At 34.6% G+C, this 15,455-nt stretch overlaps 1 protein-coding gene across 2 annotated transcripts in view; it reads left to right on the top strand.

The window, feature by feature from the left end:
* The window catches only part of MS3_00000565 (uncharacterized protein), a 46,607-nt gene that overhangs the window by 13,634 nt on the left and 17,518 nt on the right, over nt 1-15,455 (top strand). Inside the window, exons 14-19 of one of the 2 annotated variants that reach the window (XM_051208281.1) lie at nt 253-754; nt 1,657-1,834; nt 5,859-5,949; nt 7,889-8,212; nt 10,561-11,298; nt 14,891-15,232. In XM_051208281.1, the coding sequence (XP_051065288.1) occupies nt 253-754; nt 1,657-1,834; nt 5,859-5,949; nt 7,889-8,212; nt 10,561-11,298; nt 14,891-15,232 (2,175 nt within the window). Of the gene's footprint in view, nt 1-252; nt 755-1,656; nt 1,835-5,858; nt 5,950-7,888; nt 8,213-10,560; nt 11,299-11,401; nt 15,233-15,455 lie in introns of both variants that reach the window. The other variant, XM_051208280.1, reaches the window with a different exon arrangement.

The raw sequence follows: 15,455 nt of genomic DNA, 5'->3' as shown, positions 1-15,455 counted from the left end.
CCATACCACATTAGCACAGAGATGTAGTTGTCAATTCAAATCCCGTAGTGGTAGAGGTAGTAAGAGTATAAGTAGTAATCGTTCATTGAACAGTGTGATGAAGCGAAACATTAAACACTTTGATCTTTGCTATTTACTGTTTCCTTTTTCTGTTAAATTTGCTGAAGATATCCTACAAGTTATTATTATTATTATTATTATTATTATTATTATTATTACCATTGTTCCATTTACCTGCCACTTTCTTTCCAGCCATCACCAGTTGATGAACAGTTTCTTCATTGGGAATTGGATACAGCGGAATGGAGAGAAGTTGTACCCGATCCTAGTAGTAGTAATAATACTAATAACAATAGTAATTTTAATTCTAACGTACTTCGTATCTATGAAAATACTCTACAGGCGTTAGGAAGTCCACCAGCTCAACAGTCAGCTAATTCACCATCAAACGGTCGAGTTAATTTATCACGAGAAAATTCACAAAATAATCATCATAGGGAATTAATCAATAATCATAACAATGACAATGATAATAATAATTCTGGTCGAATCATTCGTTATAGACCTCCTCCAGCTGTACTATATGAAATTATACATGCACCTAGCGGTGTACCATTTCATCGATTACCACCGGGTTATTTGACCAATTTAAGAGGATTCCCATATCCATCAAAACGTCAGTTACAAATACCAGGTCGTAGTCATTTAATACAACCATCAGATTTATTACCATCAGTCACATTAGATGAAGAAAGTGAGTAATTGAAACTATAGTAGTATTTTCAAGTAACTGATAATGGATTTTTTAAAGTCATGTTGAATGTGTCTTGTAATCTGTTGTTGTTGTTGTTATTGTTTTAATGGGATTCAGTAATTTAAAAGTTTCTTCTATTAACTGACAGGATCTATGCGAATTACACAGACCGGACGATTAACACATTACAAAACTTCAACATTAATGATCCACACACATATAAAAGAGATAGAGAAGTTCAAGTTTTATTGAAAGAAACCATTAGAAGATTTCAATTTCTATCCAAATTAATTCAATTACAAAGCGATAATTATCAATTAAAGAATTCATCATACTGGATAATTGTATTAATTGAATGCAAAATCATAATAAATTAATTAGTACAATGAAAATATACGGATAGAAGAATTCATTAATGAATTGATTCATGCATATTCGACCCTAATCAATAATTGATGTTATCACTGTTAGTTATTAATGAATAACTCATTTACTAAATACAGGTTTGTATACTTGATTTTAAACCACCCTCTAAATATGAAGGCTAGTGATACACTACTCAATTGATCGAACGAGAGTATGTAGAGCAGGGTGATTGAAAGTCGATTACCTTAATCCCTGAGCAACTACTCTTGTATATATTAAAGTCTTAAAAAATATTTTGAATGCAGTGAAGGTATAAAAGGTTTTAAAATTAACTGAATTTAGCAATAGAAAAGATATCCATTCTACCTTCGACACCGTCCTGATCAGTTTAGATTGATAAAGTCTACATAACAGACCACTAACCAGAACAGTGCTCTAATCTCATTTATAGTATAAAAATATTTGTAAAATTAATCTAACACGTAGTTGTTTCTTGTTTATTTTCCTAACCCTTCTTTACTCTACTATTTATTTAGCTGGTGAAGATATTGTTGTGGATGATATTCAATTTTGTTCAAATGTTCCAATAGATTATTGTCCAACACCTGAATTATCTAGTACTCAACCGATTTATGGTAAAAATTATCTTTGGTGTTCACCATGGTTAACTAATAAAACACCATTGATAGAACCTTTGGATTCAAATGAATTGAAGTAGGTATTTATGTCTATCTCTCATTATCATTGTCAATTGTACATTTTTAATTTTAGACGTTTTTGTTTGACAACTTTATTAATTTGTGCGTGGGTAGTCATTTTTTATATCTATAGAATCAGGAATTGTTAAACTGAAGCTTGTTAATAGGTCCAAATCACCCAGTTGGAGTCCGTAAAATAATGGCGTTCAGTGAATAGAAAGATTGGGTGATTAGACTGAAAATCGGTCACTATGGCGCATATGTACGTTTTTCTTAATCTTAGGTTTCAATATTCCTTCATGTATATATTCTTTTCGAACTATATTCTAAATGTTGAGTCTTACTATCGTTGGTTGTAATGTTATTTTGACTCTTGCTATTCATTCTGTCAGTTTCACGTCTCTGTAATATTTTTGAGATATGACATCCTGGACTGATCAAGAGACCATTGAGTGTATGTTCATTTTATGTTCAGCTTTTTGTTTCTTTCATTATTTCTCTTTTTTGATGTAAAATGTTGTGAAAATCATGTTGATCAGTGAAAGCGACTATTCGGAAATTCCTTATACATATATTAGATTTGTATTTGTGGTAACTGACTCAAATCTTCCTAATAGTAAACTTATTTGAATCTACAAGGATGTCACCTATAGATGCTGTCTAATCTATATTTATAATAGCCATATTCGCTAACGCATTTACATTAAGTTTAAATATGAACTACTAGAACTTTGATTATTTCACATTTTTTAGTGATTATATCAGTCATGAACAAGGTAAATCCTGTTTTCAGATTTATCGACCAGTCACAACATAGAACCTGTACTCACATCGGTTCATGTTTCCATACCCCCATTAGCACAGAGAAGTGTTGTCAGGAAAATCTCAATATTAGAGGTAGTAATAGAATCAGTGGTTGTAGAAAAGATCAAGCATCTAAGATGCGACTAGAAAAGTAAATATAAATTTGTTGGGGACGTTAGATCCCCAAAACTCACTTGGAAAGGGACCTAATTTTGTAATTTTATCTAGAAAATTTGAATTTCTTTGTTTTCGGTCCAAAAGCGCTCTTTTCACCTTCATGTCATATTTCCCACTTAGGAGAATCTTAAATGCTATTGGTCCGTTGTGTCTTTTAGTATGCTATTTTGTAACTTTCTCCAAGGACGGTTTTGTGCTGTATATATACGTTTTGGTTTGTGTTTGTTGTTATCGCTCGTTTCTGGCTGTTTGCGGAATATACTTCCCCATTCCAAGCTTGGACTTCTTCCTCTAGTTGGCGGGTCTGGGACGCGTCGAATAGCTAGCTTGTTGGTCTTTGGTCACCGAGTCTTTGTTCCGTTCGCAGTCTAAGTGAACTCGTAACCGCTTCAAACCTAGCAAAATTAACAAAACAAAAAGGGCTATAGTAAATTTAGAATATCAGGATTTGTGGGAAGACAAGGAATGGATAAACTTGTGTAATTGCAAACGACTTTGATCTATGTCATCCAAAGTCTAACCATTGATTACGATAATCATGCCGACCTCAACCAGGTAGTCTGTACATACTAACAGGGTTAAGTTCAATTGCCAGTGACTTCAAGGACTTATACCATGTTTTGGTTTGGTTGCTTACTTCTACACAAGACAACACCAGTCGAGGTAGGCGGTGGTCGGGCATACGCAACATATGTCCAAACCACCTCAGTTGATGTAGACTCATTGCCTCATAAAACAGAACAGGGAGAACTGATGCGTAGTGAACTCACCTTTGAATTGACAGACAAATGTCTCGCCTACGCCACAAGTGATGCAAGTCGGGAAAAGCCAATCGAGCCTTCGAAATCTCGTCAGACACCAGACCATCAGTACTGATGAGACTCATAAGATAAGTGAAGTGGTCTATGCGTTTGAATACTTCACTTCCCATCACTAATTCAGGTCGTGACGCAAACCAATCCTGAATTATCATTTTACATTTGGAGGGAGTGAACCGAATACCAAACATGTTTGCATTGTTGCTTAAGGTCGTCAAAAGACTATCTTTATTCGGAGTCCTTACTAAACAGGAATATATCATCTGTGTATTGTATGTCAACAAGTGAATCTTCTGATTGAATATAAACTACTGAAAAGTCAAACTATGAGAGCGTTTTCCCTAAAACCATGTATATGACGAAGTTAAATAAAAATGGGAAGAGCGGGCAACCCTGACCAACCAATTCCAATCACAGTCCGCCATAAGCTGACTCGATTAGTGGTGTTCGAATCGAGAGCCTGTAAAATTCTAACATAATTCGTTGATACACGTTTCAATGACAGACACTGCAACAGAACCTCACGATCAACAAAATCGAACGCCGCATAAGGTCAAGGAATACAACTATTGTCGGACGTCGAAAACTATGTCTGTGTTTTAGAACCTTCCAAAGGGTTAATATTTCGTCTGTACACTTGCGTCTGCCCCCAAATGCCCTGGACATGGAGAGTCCACCTAAGGAAGTTGGGAAACCCTGACTCTAAACCAATGGTGCACATGGACTGGCTCCAGTATCCTGAAGGAACAAATGGCGTATGAACCAATCGTTGGTCACCGGCTACCATGGGACTGCATCTCCCTACGATGCTCCAGGTCCTTTTGGTCGAAGGCTCCGGGGCAGCCCTCTAAGAAAACGACCTGCTTCGGTTTGGGCAACCGGGCAGTATCACAGCCCTCACACATATCAAATGAGGTTTGTGAGGCGCATATGTAACTGGTGCCCCCTTGTGCCAGTATTTATGTGTTCAAATAACAATAAATACATTTGCGTCTAGGTCTGAAATCAGCCCGTTTTTCTCGGGTCCGCTCTTCATGATACTCTAGTTAGATGTTGAAGTACTATTGAGGCTAATATTTGAGACACAATACTATTTAAACTAATTATTCTCTGATTGTCACAAGAGAATTGTTGTCATTTATTACAGACTGGGACCATCAATGATAGAAACCAGTCAGATGGGATTATGTCCAGTTCCCAGATCATAGCTAAAATCTCAGTTAACCTAGCTGCAAAGACTAGGCAACTATCCTTAAAAATCTCAGCGGTTAGTCCATCAGGTCCTGCTGGTTTTCATTTCTTTAGATTACTTTTCGCTCTTTCAACCTCACTAAGAGTTGAAGGGTTAACATCAATTTGCCATTCACGTTGTTTGGATATAGTGTGCAATTGAAGTGTGACTGGAGGCCAGTTGGACTGTTTATCAAAGTGTTCTGCTATTAGTTTCAATCTCCTGGATTGAAAGGGAATAATAGTCCCATATTTTTCCGAGAAATGTTCACTAACAGCTGTATTTGCAACACGCGTTTCCTTATTAAGTGTGAACAGTTGTCTACTGTTACTTATCGCTTCTACCTTTCCCATCTCTTATGATTCGCCACCCACCACTGTTCACGATCATTACGTAGACTTTTTATCAACCTATGTTTAAGCTGCCTCTGCTCCTCATCGTGTTCAGTGTTAGATGGAATGAGTTTCCGAGCGGCTATCAGTTCTGTATACTTTGCTGATTTTTCTAATCTTTTGGTTAAAGTTACTAGCAGGTATTACTTCTGTTTCTACAGCTTTTCCGATATCACACCAAGCTATATCAGGATATATTTTTCACGGTTGACTAGCTCATCGTCTAGTTGTCACTGAAATATATTCCTAACTTTCTCACCACTAATTTGTACTCTTCTAGTTCTGACCTTTTCTAATCAATTCCTTCTTTGTAGCAAGGTTGTTTGAGAGAAGTACCCAGCTGTCATGATATCTCAGTGGAATCACCCTGGGACCTTAAGTTTGCCACGTTCACTGTTACTGTTCTCCAACTAGCTGGTGGTTAATGCATATGAGTACTTGGTTTCAGGTTCGAAACACACTGTTCTGGTAGTATCAATATCTATCACACTTCGACTAACTCAAAACCAAGTAAACAAATTTATAATTAATAAGTGTTTATTCCCATATTCATTATAAATGAATCTTTCCATATTTCTTGTTAACTCGTTACTGAAAATCTAAATCAATTCCTTTCAGTTTAAAGTTCGTTGAACAGCAACAACGTTATGAAGATGAAAGAAACTTCTTTTCTGCCGGTGGTGAACCTGTTGTGTCTTTCGGAGACGAGGTAAGAAACGTTTGTTAAGTATGTGTTATTTATACTGATGAACTATTTTATGCAAAAACGTAAATATTATTTGTCAAAAGTTGAAAGTATTGAATGTTATTGTATTCTATTTTTATGCGAAGCAATAGGAATGAATGTACCTACTGTTAATTGTTAATTATTTAATTAACTTTCTATAAGCATAAATTACAGTTATTATATGCGAGTTCAAACCAAGAACTCTGCACCAATACTCATGGCTTGCATTAGGAGTCAATGAACGACCTCCCAACCTGTTTTCATATATATATCTGTTATTCTGTTATCCGTCTATTCCTTTGCTAACCCGTATAGCACTTCGATGTGGGTGACACGGATTTAAATCATCGAGGTTCTCTGAGCAGCAAAATTTTGTCAACCAATTTTTCATATTTGACTATTCCTATGTTGTATGCTCTAATTCAACGCTTATCACTTAGTGGTTCCATAGGGTATACAAAGATGTTGTGATATAGATTGTATTCACTGTATTCTGGATTGTTCATGATTGATTAGATTTTAATAAAGAGGTTTTACGGACTTAGTTAATTTTGATGTAATATTGCATTTCTACTTACATTCAGTCTGTTAAGATCTTTTTTTAAAGACCCGACTCCTATTACTTAATATTATTCAGACACTTTGCTTCATTTGAAAAGTACCCAAAATAATAACAGGAACGAATTATATTTTAAATAAAAAAGTTAGTTGGGAATGACCATCGCAGTGAGAAAACTGTTAGTAAATTTATCTTTTATACACATATTTCTTCTAGCGCTGATTGACTAAGAAATGGGTCAATCAGCGTGCCTCAGAATCATCCTGCATGGAACATATATTAATTCAATCTATAACCTGCTAACACGGTCCTTCTGTAAGTTTTCATACAAAGATTGGTTATTTGAAGTTTATTTTTATTTTGACATTCGTCATTTAATGATATCAACTTAGCTATTCAGACTTTAATTAAAGCACTCATATTGTACCACAAGGTTCACACTGATAAAGATGACCATCTAAGAGGCACATGTTATTAAAGTTGAGCATTGAAAGGGGGAATACTATTTGTAATGATTTGAAATATGAATCGATTCGCCCTATCTTATGGAAGTCCTTCCTAATGCGAACAATGCAATGGTACACGGCATAGAGGCTTTAGCCAGCCTATTGGTGCTGTTTATCCAAGTACGTGGAAGTTTATTCGTGCTCTGAAAAAAAGAACAGTCTAAACGGATTGAGAATTGAACAGTCTATTTCAGGAGTCTAGCAATTTGTAAAGTATAAGGATGTAGCAGTACGTATCAAACTAGGAGATTACGAAGATAGATCCACACTAGTCTATCTTCATGGAATAGCACGTTATTTTTTAATTTGTAAAAAAGTTATGCTTTAGCATTCAAAGCTTATTCAAAATGAATCTCACCACATATTTCTCAGGAATTTTCAAAAGCATCTTTCTAAATATACTGTTTCCCAACTGTTCGAAATATACGTACGAGATAACGTAACTAGGGTAATTAAAATAGCAATTTGTTATCAAGTTCGATAAATTACAGCATTTGCTGAAAGTAACCGCTTCATTAGACGTTTAAGAAACCACATTTTTGATTTGTCGTAGAACAGAGATATATATATATATATATATATATATATATTTCACATCATTACAAACGTTATTCCCCCTTTCAATACTCACCTTTATTAATATGTGCCTTCTTGATGCAACCTTTTTAACCAAGCACTTTTGAATGGATGTAGTGCTGTAATCGTTTATTCACATATAAGAAGTTTCAATTGTGTTTGAAAATATATAGTATGAACATGATGTCATAGGAACTTTTGTTTCGTAATTCAAATCAATCAATTGAATTACTATTCATTCATTCATTCATTTCGTTTTCTTTCTTTCTTTTCCTAATAGTTTAATAGTTCAAAACATTCAACTGAACAAATTATTATTATGCAACCAGAACGAAATTGTTTCCGCCAATCACAAATATCTTGTCAAAAATCCTCTTCTCTTTCATTATCATCATCAATACATTACAATAATGAAAGCAACCATATAACCACTAATCTGTCATCAACTATTATTTTCAAAGAAAATAAAGAAACAGATGCATCACCGGTGGAAAATCATTGTTCAAATCAATTCAATAATATTTCCGATGATACATTGAATGAATCGAACAGTTCCAGTATTGCTGGTCCGTCATTTCTCCATACATATTTAAGGAAAACAAAAGTTAGTTGAGCTAAGTCCTTCTTTCTTTTTCGGTTGCTTTCCTTTCTAGATTCATATTTTGTTAATATATGTGTTTTGTGTTTCATGCCTCTGGATTATGATGCATTGAATTAATATGACTTATTTCACAATTTAGAAAAATGGTTCACTATTCTGCAAGTGTCAGCTTCAGCGTTATGAATCATTATTAATATGTATGTTGTTCATATCAAGCATGACAACGATAACAACACGTACAAAAAAATGAGATTCTGATTACCTCCTGCTTTCTGTGTTTAATAATTTGATGAAAGTAATATTCACTGTATATATTCATGATAATACCTGTATCGTAAACATGTCATATGAAGTGTTTATTTCTGTCAGTCACCGGTCGATTAAAGAATAACTTTCCAAATAAAGTATCATATTAATGTTAGTTGATTAGATCTAGTTATCACGAAATCCTGGAGCTAATTTTTCATCTAGTTAGCAATCGTCAGCTACGCTTACCTGTAATCTTAAGGAAACTGATACTTCTTGAACACCGACCACCAGTCATTGATCATTTCTTTTACAAATTTAAACAAAACAAGAACGGCAATACAAGCTAATAGGTTTAGTAACTATTTGTCATTAATATAGCTTCTGGATGAAATTTCCGGAGTTTTAGTGAGATGCTTTGACAATTGGAGTGAACCCATATCAAGTGTGAGACAGTTATCCATCAATAGCAATAGAAGACAATTGCACAATGTCGTGGATTGATTGGATTTAAACATTAATACTAATGGATGCTGACTCAATCCTGTAGAGGTTAGGCGTTCACGTGTGAGACCTAAGGTTTCGAGTTCAATTTCCACGTTCAGGGTCTTGGATAAGCGCTTCTGCGGCGTCCCTTACTATTCTAAAATGGCTGTCCATTTTTAGTAGTGGTTGAACTTAGATCTATTCGTGATTTCAATGAAATTCTATAATTCCCATAATCCCTTACTAACTATTAATGTAATGTTCAATTTAAAGAAATGAATTGCCATTAACCATTAAAATGTTTGCAATAAAGAAGTTAAGAATTAAAGTTATAAGGTTTTTATGATTGTTTAAGGAGATTGTTAAAGAATGTTTAAACTGGTAAACTTTCTCACATAAGATTTATGTCGTTACACAAACAAAAGTATCACCAACGTACCTTACACAGTACAGTCTCACTAATACCACGTGGTGATTTATTTTCCGAATTGGCAACGAATATATCAGCACGAACCAGTCCCAATAAAATTTCGCATAGCCATACCATCTGTTTAATAGTATAAATAATTGTTTTATTGAAGCTGAACTTTTCACCTATTCATATCAATTCTTTGAGTTGCATTTGTAGTATGGATATACGTTTTGAATGTTGGTTAATATTGGTCAATTACTTCCTCCAAAAGTATATAAGTGAAACAGTGAATACATATTTCTTGAGACCATCAGATTATTTGATGATACATTTTTTCGGTCTGCTACTTCCGCAAATTCAAGCGTGTCCTTTGCTCTGCATGCAGTCATTTCTTTACAAGTCGATCTCAGATTGTTAGCTGACCATCAAGCCAGTTAATTAATCATGAAGATTAGACTCGTTAGCACTCTAGGTTTATATAATGTAGTTTGTCTATACGCGAATTAGCATGCGTGAGTCGCATGGTCATTATTAACTTGTATGCAACTGAAGAAAAATCAACAAAATTACAATGGTTGGATTTGTCGTATTTTGCTAATATTTTAGACTAATTAAATCGCTTTAGATTTCGTAAGGCGGTGGTAATCTTGAAATAATCTTTAGGGAACTGATCGTCCATATTACAGTTACACCTTGATGACGAGTATCAAATAGCAGGAAATTTTGGTACAGAGTTCCCTGTCGTCTACCTCCAACCATCACATTACATCTGAATATAATGTACGCGATGTTGAGTCACATAGATCAGTGAGCACATTGCAACTTTGTCGATAGAACTCGATATGCACCAGGAAGCACTTGGCACACATGACTTTGATCACAACCCGCTGATCAATCAATTGTAAATACTTTATATTTTATACAAAATAGCAATAGTGTATTTTCATAAGTTTCTCTGAATTATTAGTAGTATGTTGAGAATCTTGCGATGATCATTAGTGGATGCACTTAGATGTAACTGAGTATTTCCAGTTTAAAATAACGAGTACAAAATCAATAATGGTTCTCAATAATAAATGTCATTTTACATTAATGTTTGTAATTGTCTTAGTTTTTTTTAATTTGAACATGACATTACTTCACCTTTCGATGATTATTCTAGTTTGATTATTATTATACAATATTATTTGATTCATAATGTTTTTAGAATGAAGTAAATTCGACTAAGACTCTACGTGTATCAACTAGATCTGAAACAGTACCTCAAAATAAATCAAATCAAATTTCAACCTCGATTTTATCTCCGATGGATGAACAAGATGATGCTGATGATCAAGATGATTCATCTGAAGAATCTGAATGGTCAGCTCATATCGATGTTGATATTGGCTGGTGGAGTCGGCAACGTCGTCGAAGAACTAGACGTCAAGTTAACACAAATGATGTATTAGCTCCCAATGATACTGAACAATTGAGTTCAAACATTTTGAATCGTACAGAGATGGATCTTGATAATGATGAAACAAATGAAGATCTAACTTCTTTTTATGATGTTGGAGAAGCATCTCTTTCTTCTGGTCATACAGACACAAATCAAAATGGACCAACTACTGAAGGAAGTATCCGACGATCTTTACGTCAACAACGTCGTCTATTAGTAAAAAGAAGACTAATGCGAGAAGCTAAAAAAGCAGAAGCAAGAGCTGCTCGTGCAGAAATCGAAAAGAAATGCTCTGTTGCTCGTAGATCCAGACGTTTTCTCAATCTAACAAGTGATGATTACAGTAGAATAGATGAAGATTCCACTAGCCGGGATACATGTATACCAGAATCTTCTAGTCGTAGTCAATCTACAGAAGCAATTACACCTATTCCCATTGATACATCTTCTAAAAGAGAACGCCTTAAACGACGTTTAATTCGTAGTCTTGATTATGCTGTGATGGTAAGTATGACAATTCATGTATTCATTTGAATCATTGTATTTATTAAGTTGAAAATCATTTAAATTTATTATCTATAAATGTTTATGAATTTGTTTATTTCAGTTAATCACTAATGGTATTCGGGTAATGTTTTAATTGTATCATTCATTTATTTCTTATTATCATCATGATCATGATCATGATCATCATCATGTTATACATTTAGTCATTAATTGATTTTCTTTACTTTGGATTTCTCTTTTTTTCCCTCTTCCTTTATTTTCTCTCTTTACTGTTGTTACGATATTATCATATTTTATTCATTGGATAAAAGGTGAATATGCATGATCTCATTACATACACATCATATGAAATAATTATTCTCGCCATTCTTTTTATTCTTTTTCTTTTACTCACCTTATTGAATTGATTATAATATGTATTCATTTTATGTACAGTCGTCTGGGAATCTTCATCGTCATTTTGGTGGAGTTTTGTTCTCTGGGTTGGATGGTTTGGTCGTGGAGCTTTCATCGTTCTTCTGAACAACATCATCAGCACAAACTTCAGATAGAAGTGAAGTGTTCGGATTTCTTCATATGTGTTTCACAGCTTGCTCTGCGCACCTCGATGTTGATTGGTTCTTATTGACCATAAATTTATCATTGTTTACTTCTTTGTTTGGTTGTGTCTCCAAATGGGAGAAGTGCACAGAACAAGCTGTGAAACACATATGGAGAAATTCGAACACTTCACTTCTATCTGAAATTTGTGTCGATGATGTCGTTCAGAAGAACGATGAAAGCTCAACGACCAAACCATCCAGCTCAGAGAACAAAACTCCACCAAAATCATCCACCTGAGCTACAAATCTTTTCCACCATCTCATCATCATAATCTTTATCCTTATATGCATAAATCTTTGTAATGGATTCATTGGTTGCTTGATTCATTCATTCATTCATTCATACACTGCGTTTCATGTTTGTTTCTGTTCAAAGTGTTTTGTAAACTGAAATTGTTAATTTTAGTCGCGGTATTTCAATCATGAATTGGTCTATTTTAATTTTTTCCTATATAACTAACTGTTTCACATTTAAAATATGGATGACTATGATAGAAGACATTCATTGATGTAAGGACGTCTGGGTAACGTTGAAAAATTTACAATGAAAAACACTGACTAATAATTAAAAAATATCTAACTAAGAGTAGTTTTTTATTTAAGCTGAAAATTCCACAATCTTCACAAATCCCTCTATGCTGATATTAACAGTTTACTAACCAGTGATTGGCTTCAAAATACGAGATATTGCAGCCGAAGGAGTACAACGATGCCGAATGTGAGGCAGTTTTACAAAATAGGCAATAATGGGTGTTGTGGAATGTCGTAAATTGATTGAAATTTTACACGCAAACTAGTGGTTAAGTGTTTACGCACCAGATCAGAGGTACTGTGTTCAATTTCTGGATACATGGTCGTGGAATCGTAACACTGAGAAAGTTCGTTGTAGAACGAAACATGTGTTCAGTGCTTCTTGATTCTCGTTAGTCCATCTAACTAACATCAATTTGTGTTTTAAGTTATGAAAATTCTACAATATTCATAAATTCCCTCATACTAATAAAATTTTTATATTTATACAACCATAGAAATTTGAATTCGAAATTCACTGTACTTCTACATAACTTTCTGAAGTTGTAAGTCATCAATGGAAGTATTCATTATTATGTTCACTGGCTTGTCTAATACCATCAACTAAATAAACTGTTTCATCAAAAATTTAATTCAAATTTTGGTTTTTAATATACACCAATCAGATTCTCTCGTTTATCAATTAACCTTGAATTGATATATATGAATACTTACTTACTTACTTACGCCTGTTACTCCCAATGAAGCATACGCTGCCGACCGGCATTCTCCAACCCACTCTGTCCTGGGCTTTCCTCTCTAGTTCCATCCAATAGTTGTTCATTCTTATGTCTGTCTCCATTTCTCGACATAATGTGTTCTTTGGTCTTCCTCTTCTCCTTTGGCCTTGAGGATTCCATATGAGGGCTTGCCTTGTGACCCAGTTGGGTGCTTTCCTCAATATGTGTCCTATCCACTTCCAGCGCTTCTTCCTGATTTCTTCCTCCACTGGAATCTAGTTTGTTCTCTTCCACAGTAGGTTGTTGTTGGTAGTGTTTGGTCAACGCATCCGAAGTATTTTGCGTAGACAACTGTTAATAAACACTTGTGTCTTCCTTACGGAGCCCCTCTGGGGTTACTGCCAGCCCCAAGCCCGGATAAAGTAGGAGGGTTAGGCGTAGAGTTAGTGACCACATCCCGTAGAAAACTAACTCGATCAAAAAAGCTCTAACCAGATAATATGATTCAAACCATATATGTGAATAGCTCAGTGTATATATGTTATCCTTCCACGAGTTTGTAACGTATCCATTTTATGGGTAATAATAATAAATAACGTTTTAACTTGAAATCATTGGAACATTATTTCAACAACAACAAAAAGTCATTTAGTACTCTGTTAGGATAGTCGGAAATGATATAATTATAATTATTGGTCTATTTTTCCGACTATCCTAACAACTCATAAAATGAAAAAAAGTGTCATTTGTGTATGTTTTCAAATTCCACTGACCGATAATCTTTCATCCATGTTATTTGTAACATTTGCTTACAATGCATATTGTTAAAGAATATTCAAACTTGTTAAATTTTATTATTTTGATATGATGATTATATATATATAACTAGGAAAAGATAATTACCAACCAATGATAGAGATTATATTATCACTAGACCAGATATCCTATCGATACAATATACCATACACATAGGTCTGTTTATCATTTTGAAAAGAGCAAGAATAAAGATTCTTGTAGAATAGCACTAATTCATTTTATTTCGTATAGTTCTCTTCAGCTGTTTACAACCTGTGATGTTTAAAAAGACACCATCACCAAATGGGTTTACATTACTTATATGAAACAGTTTAGTTAGAAATTATATAGAAGACACATTATTATTGTCAGTATAGGGGTTGTGGAGATCGTTAAGTTTTGATTGAGATCATAAACCGATTGATGTTAGACCACCATTGAAAACCTGGAAGCACTGAACGGCCGTTTCGTCCTATTGTGAGACTAGCTTCGTGAGAAAATTCTCGGAGTTCTGTTGAGAAGCTGTGATCAGTGGAGCTAATCCGTGTCGGGTAGAAACAGGTGTCTACCTCAGTACAATGGAAGATGGTTGCGTAACTTCGTGGATTGGCTGAGGTTAGACATTAACATCATTGGATGCCGTCTCAGTTATCCGGTAGGTTAGGCGTTCGCGCGCGAGACTGAAAACCCTGGGCTTGAATCCCACGATCGGGATCGTGGATGCACACTGCTGAGGAGTCCCACAATAGGACGAAACGGCCATCCAGTGCTTCCAGGTTTTCAATAGTGGTCTAACATCAATCGGTTTATAATCACAATCTAAAACTTAATAATGTCCACAACCCTTATACTGATGATTTGATAATTGTTTATGTTTGTTTATAATGCTTATTTGTTTTTTGTACTATTGGTAATTTTCATGAGTAAGTGTTTTCATTTTAGACTTGCAGTAGATTACCGTTAACTCGAATACCGTTAGATTGTTATCTATCTCCTGAATGTGAAGGTCATGAAGAAGAATTAAATAAAAATCACTTTATTCTTCCAAATACTGATGTTAATCATTGGGATGGTCCTTATTTTGATTGGTTATCTACTGTTCGACCATCAGCTTCCCCTTATCTACCTCAAACTGGAGATCGCGTCGTCTATTTATATCGTGGTCATCAAGATTATTTATCAAAAGCTTGGGAATGCGGCAATCTACCATTAATGGGTAATTTAGATCAACAAAAAACAAATTCTCCCCCTTCCTTACCGTGGACTACTTGGCCTGATTTACCAGTAAGTTTTATGTTTGCTATGACTTGTAACGCCAATGGATATCATGTGGAGAATTCACCAATCACAATCCCGATTATTATTTTATTGTGTTGTGCCTACTATTCCATCCTTAGTGTAGCGTCCTAGACCTATCTAATCATGCGTTCTGACCTACACAATTAAGTTTGAACCAACGTGAACCACAACCCTATTTGTCACCTATCCTCAAGCCTTTCTCTATTCC

Source organism: Schistosoma haematobium, chromosome 6, assembly GCF_000699445.3.
Source record: "Schistosoma haematobium chromosome 6, whole genome shotgun sequence".
Taxonomy (NCBI): Eukaryota; Metazoa; Platyhelminthes; class Trematoda; order Strigeidida; family Schistosomatidae; genus Schistosoma; species Schistosoma haematobium.
The sequence above is the reverse complement of the archived record's forward strand: the minus strand, read 5'-3'. Positions and strand labels throughout refer to the sequence as shown.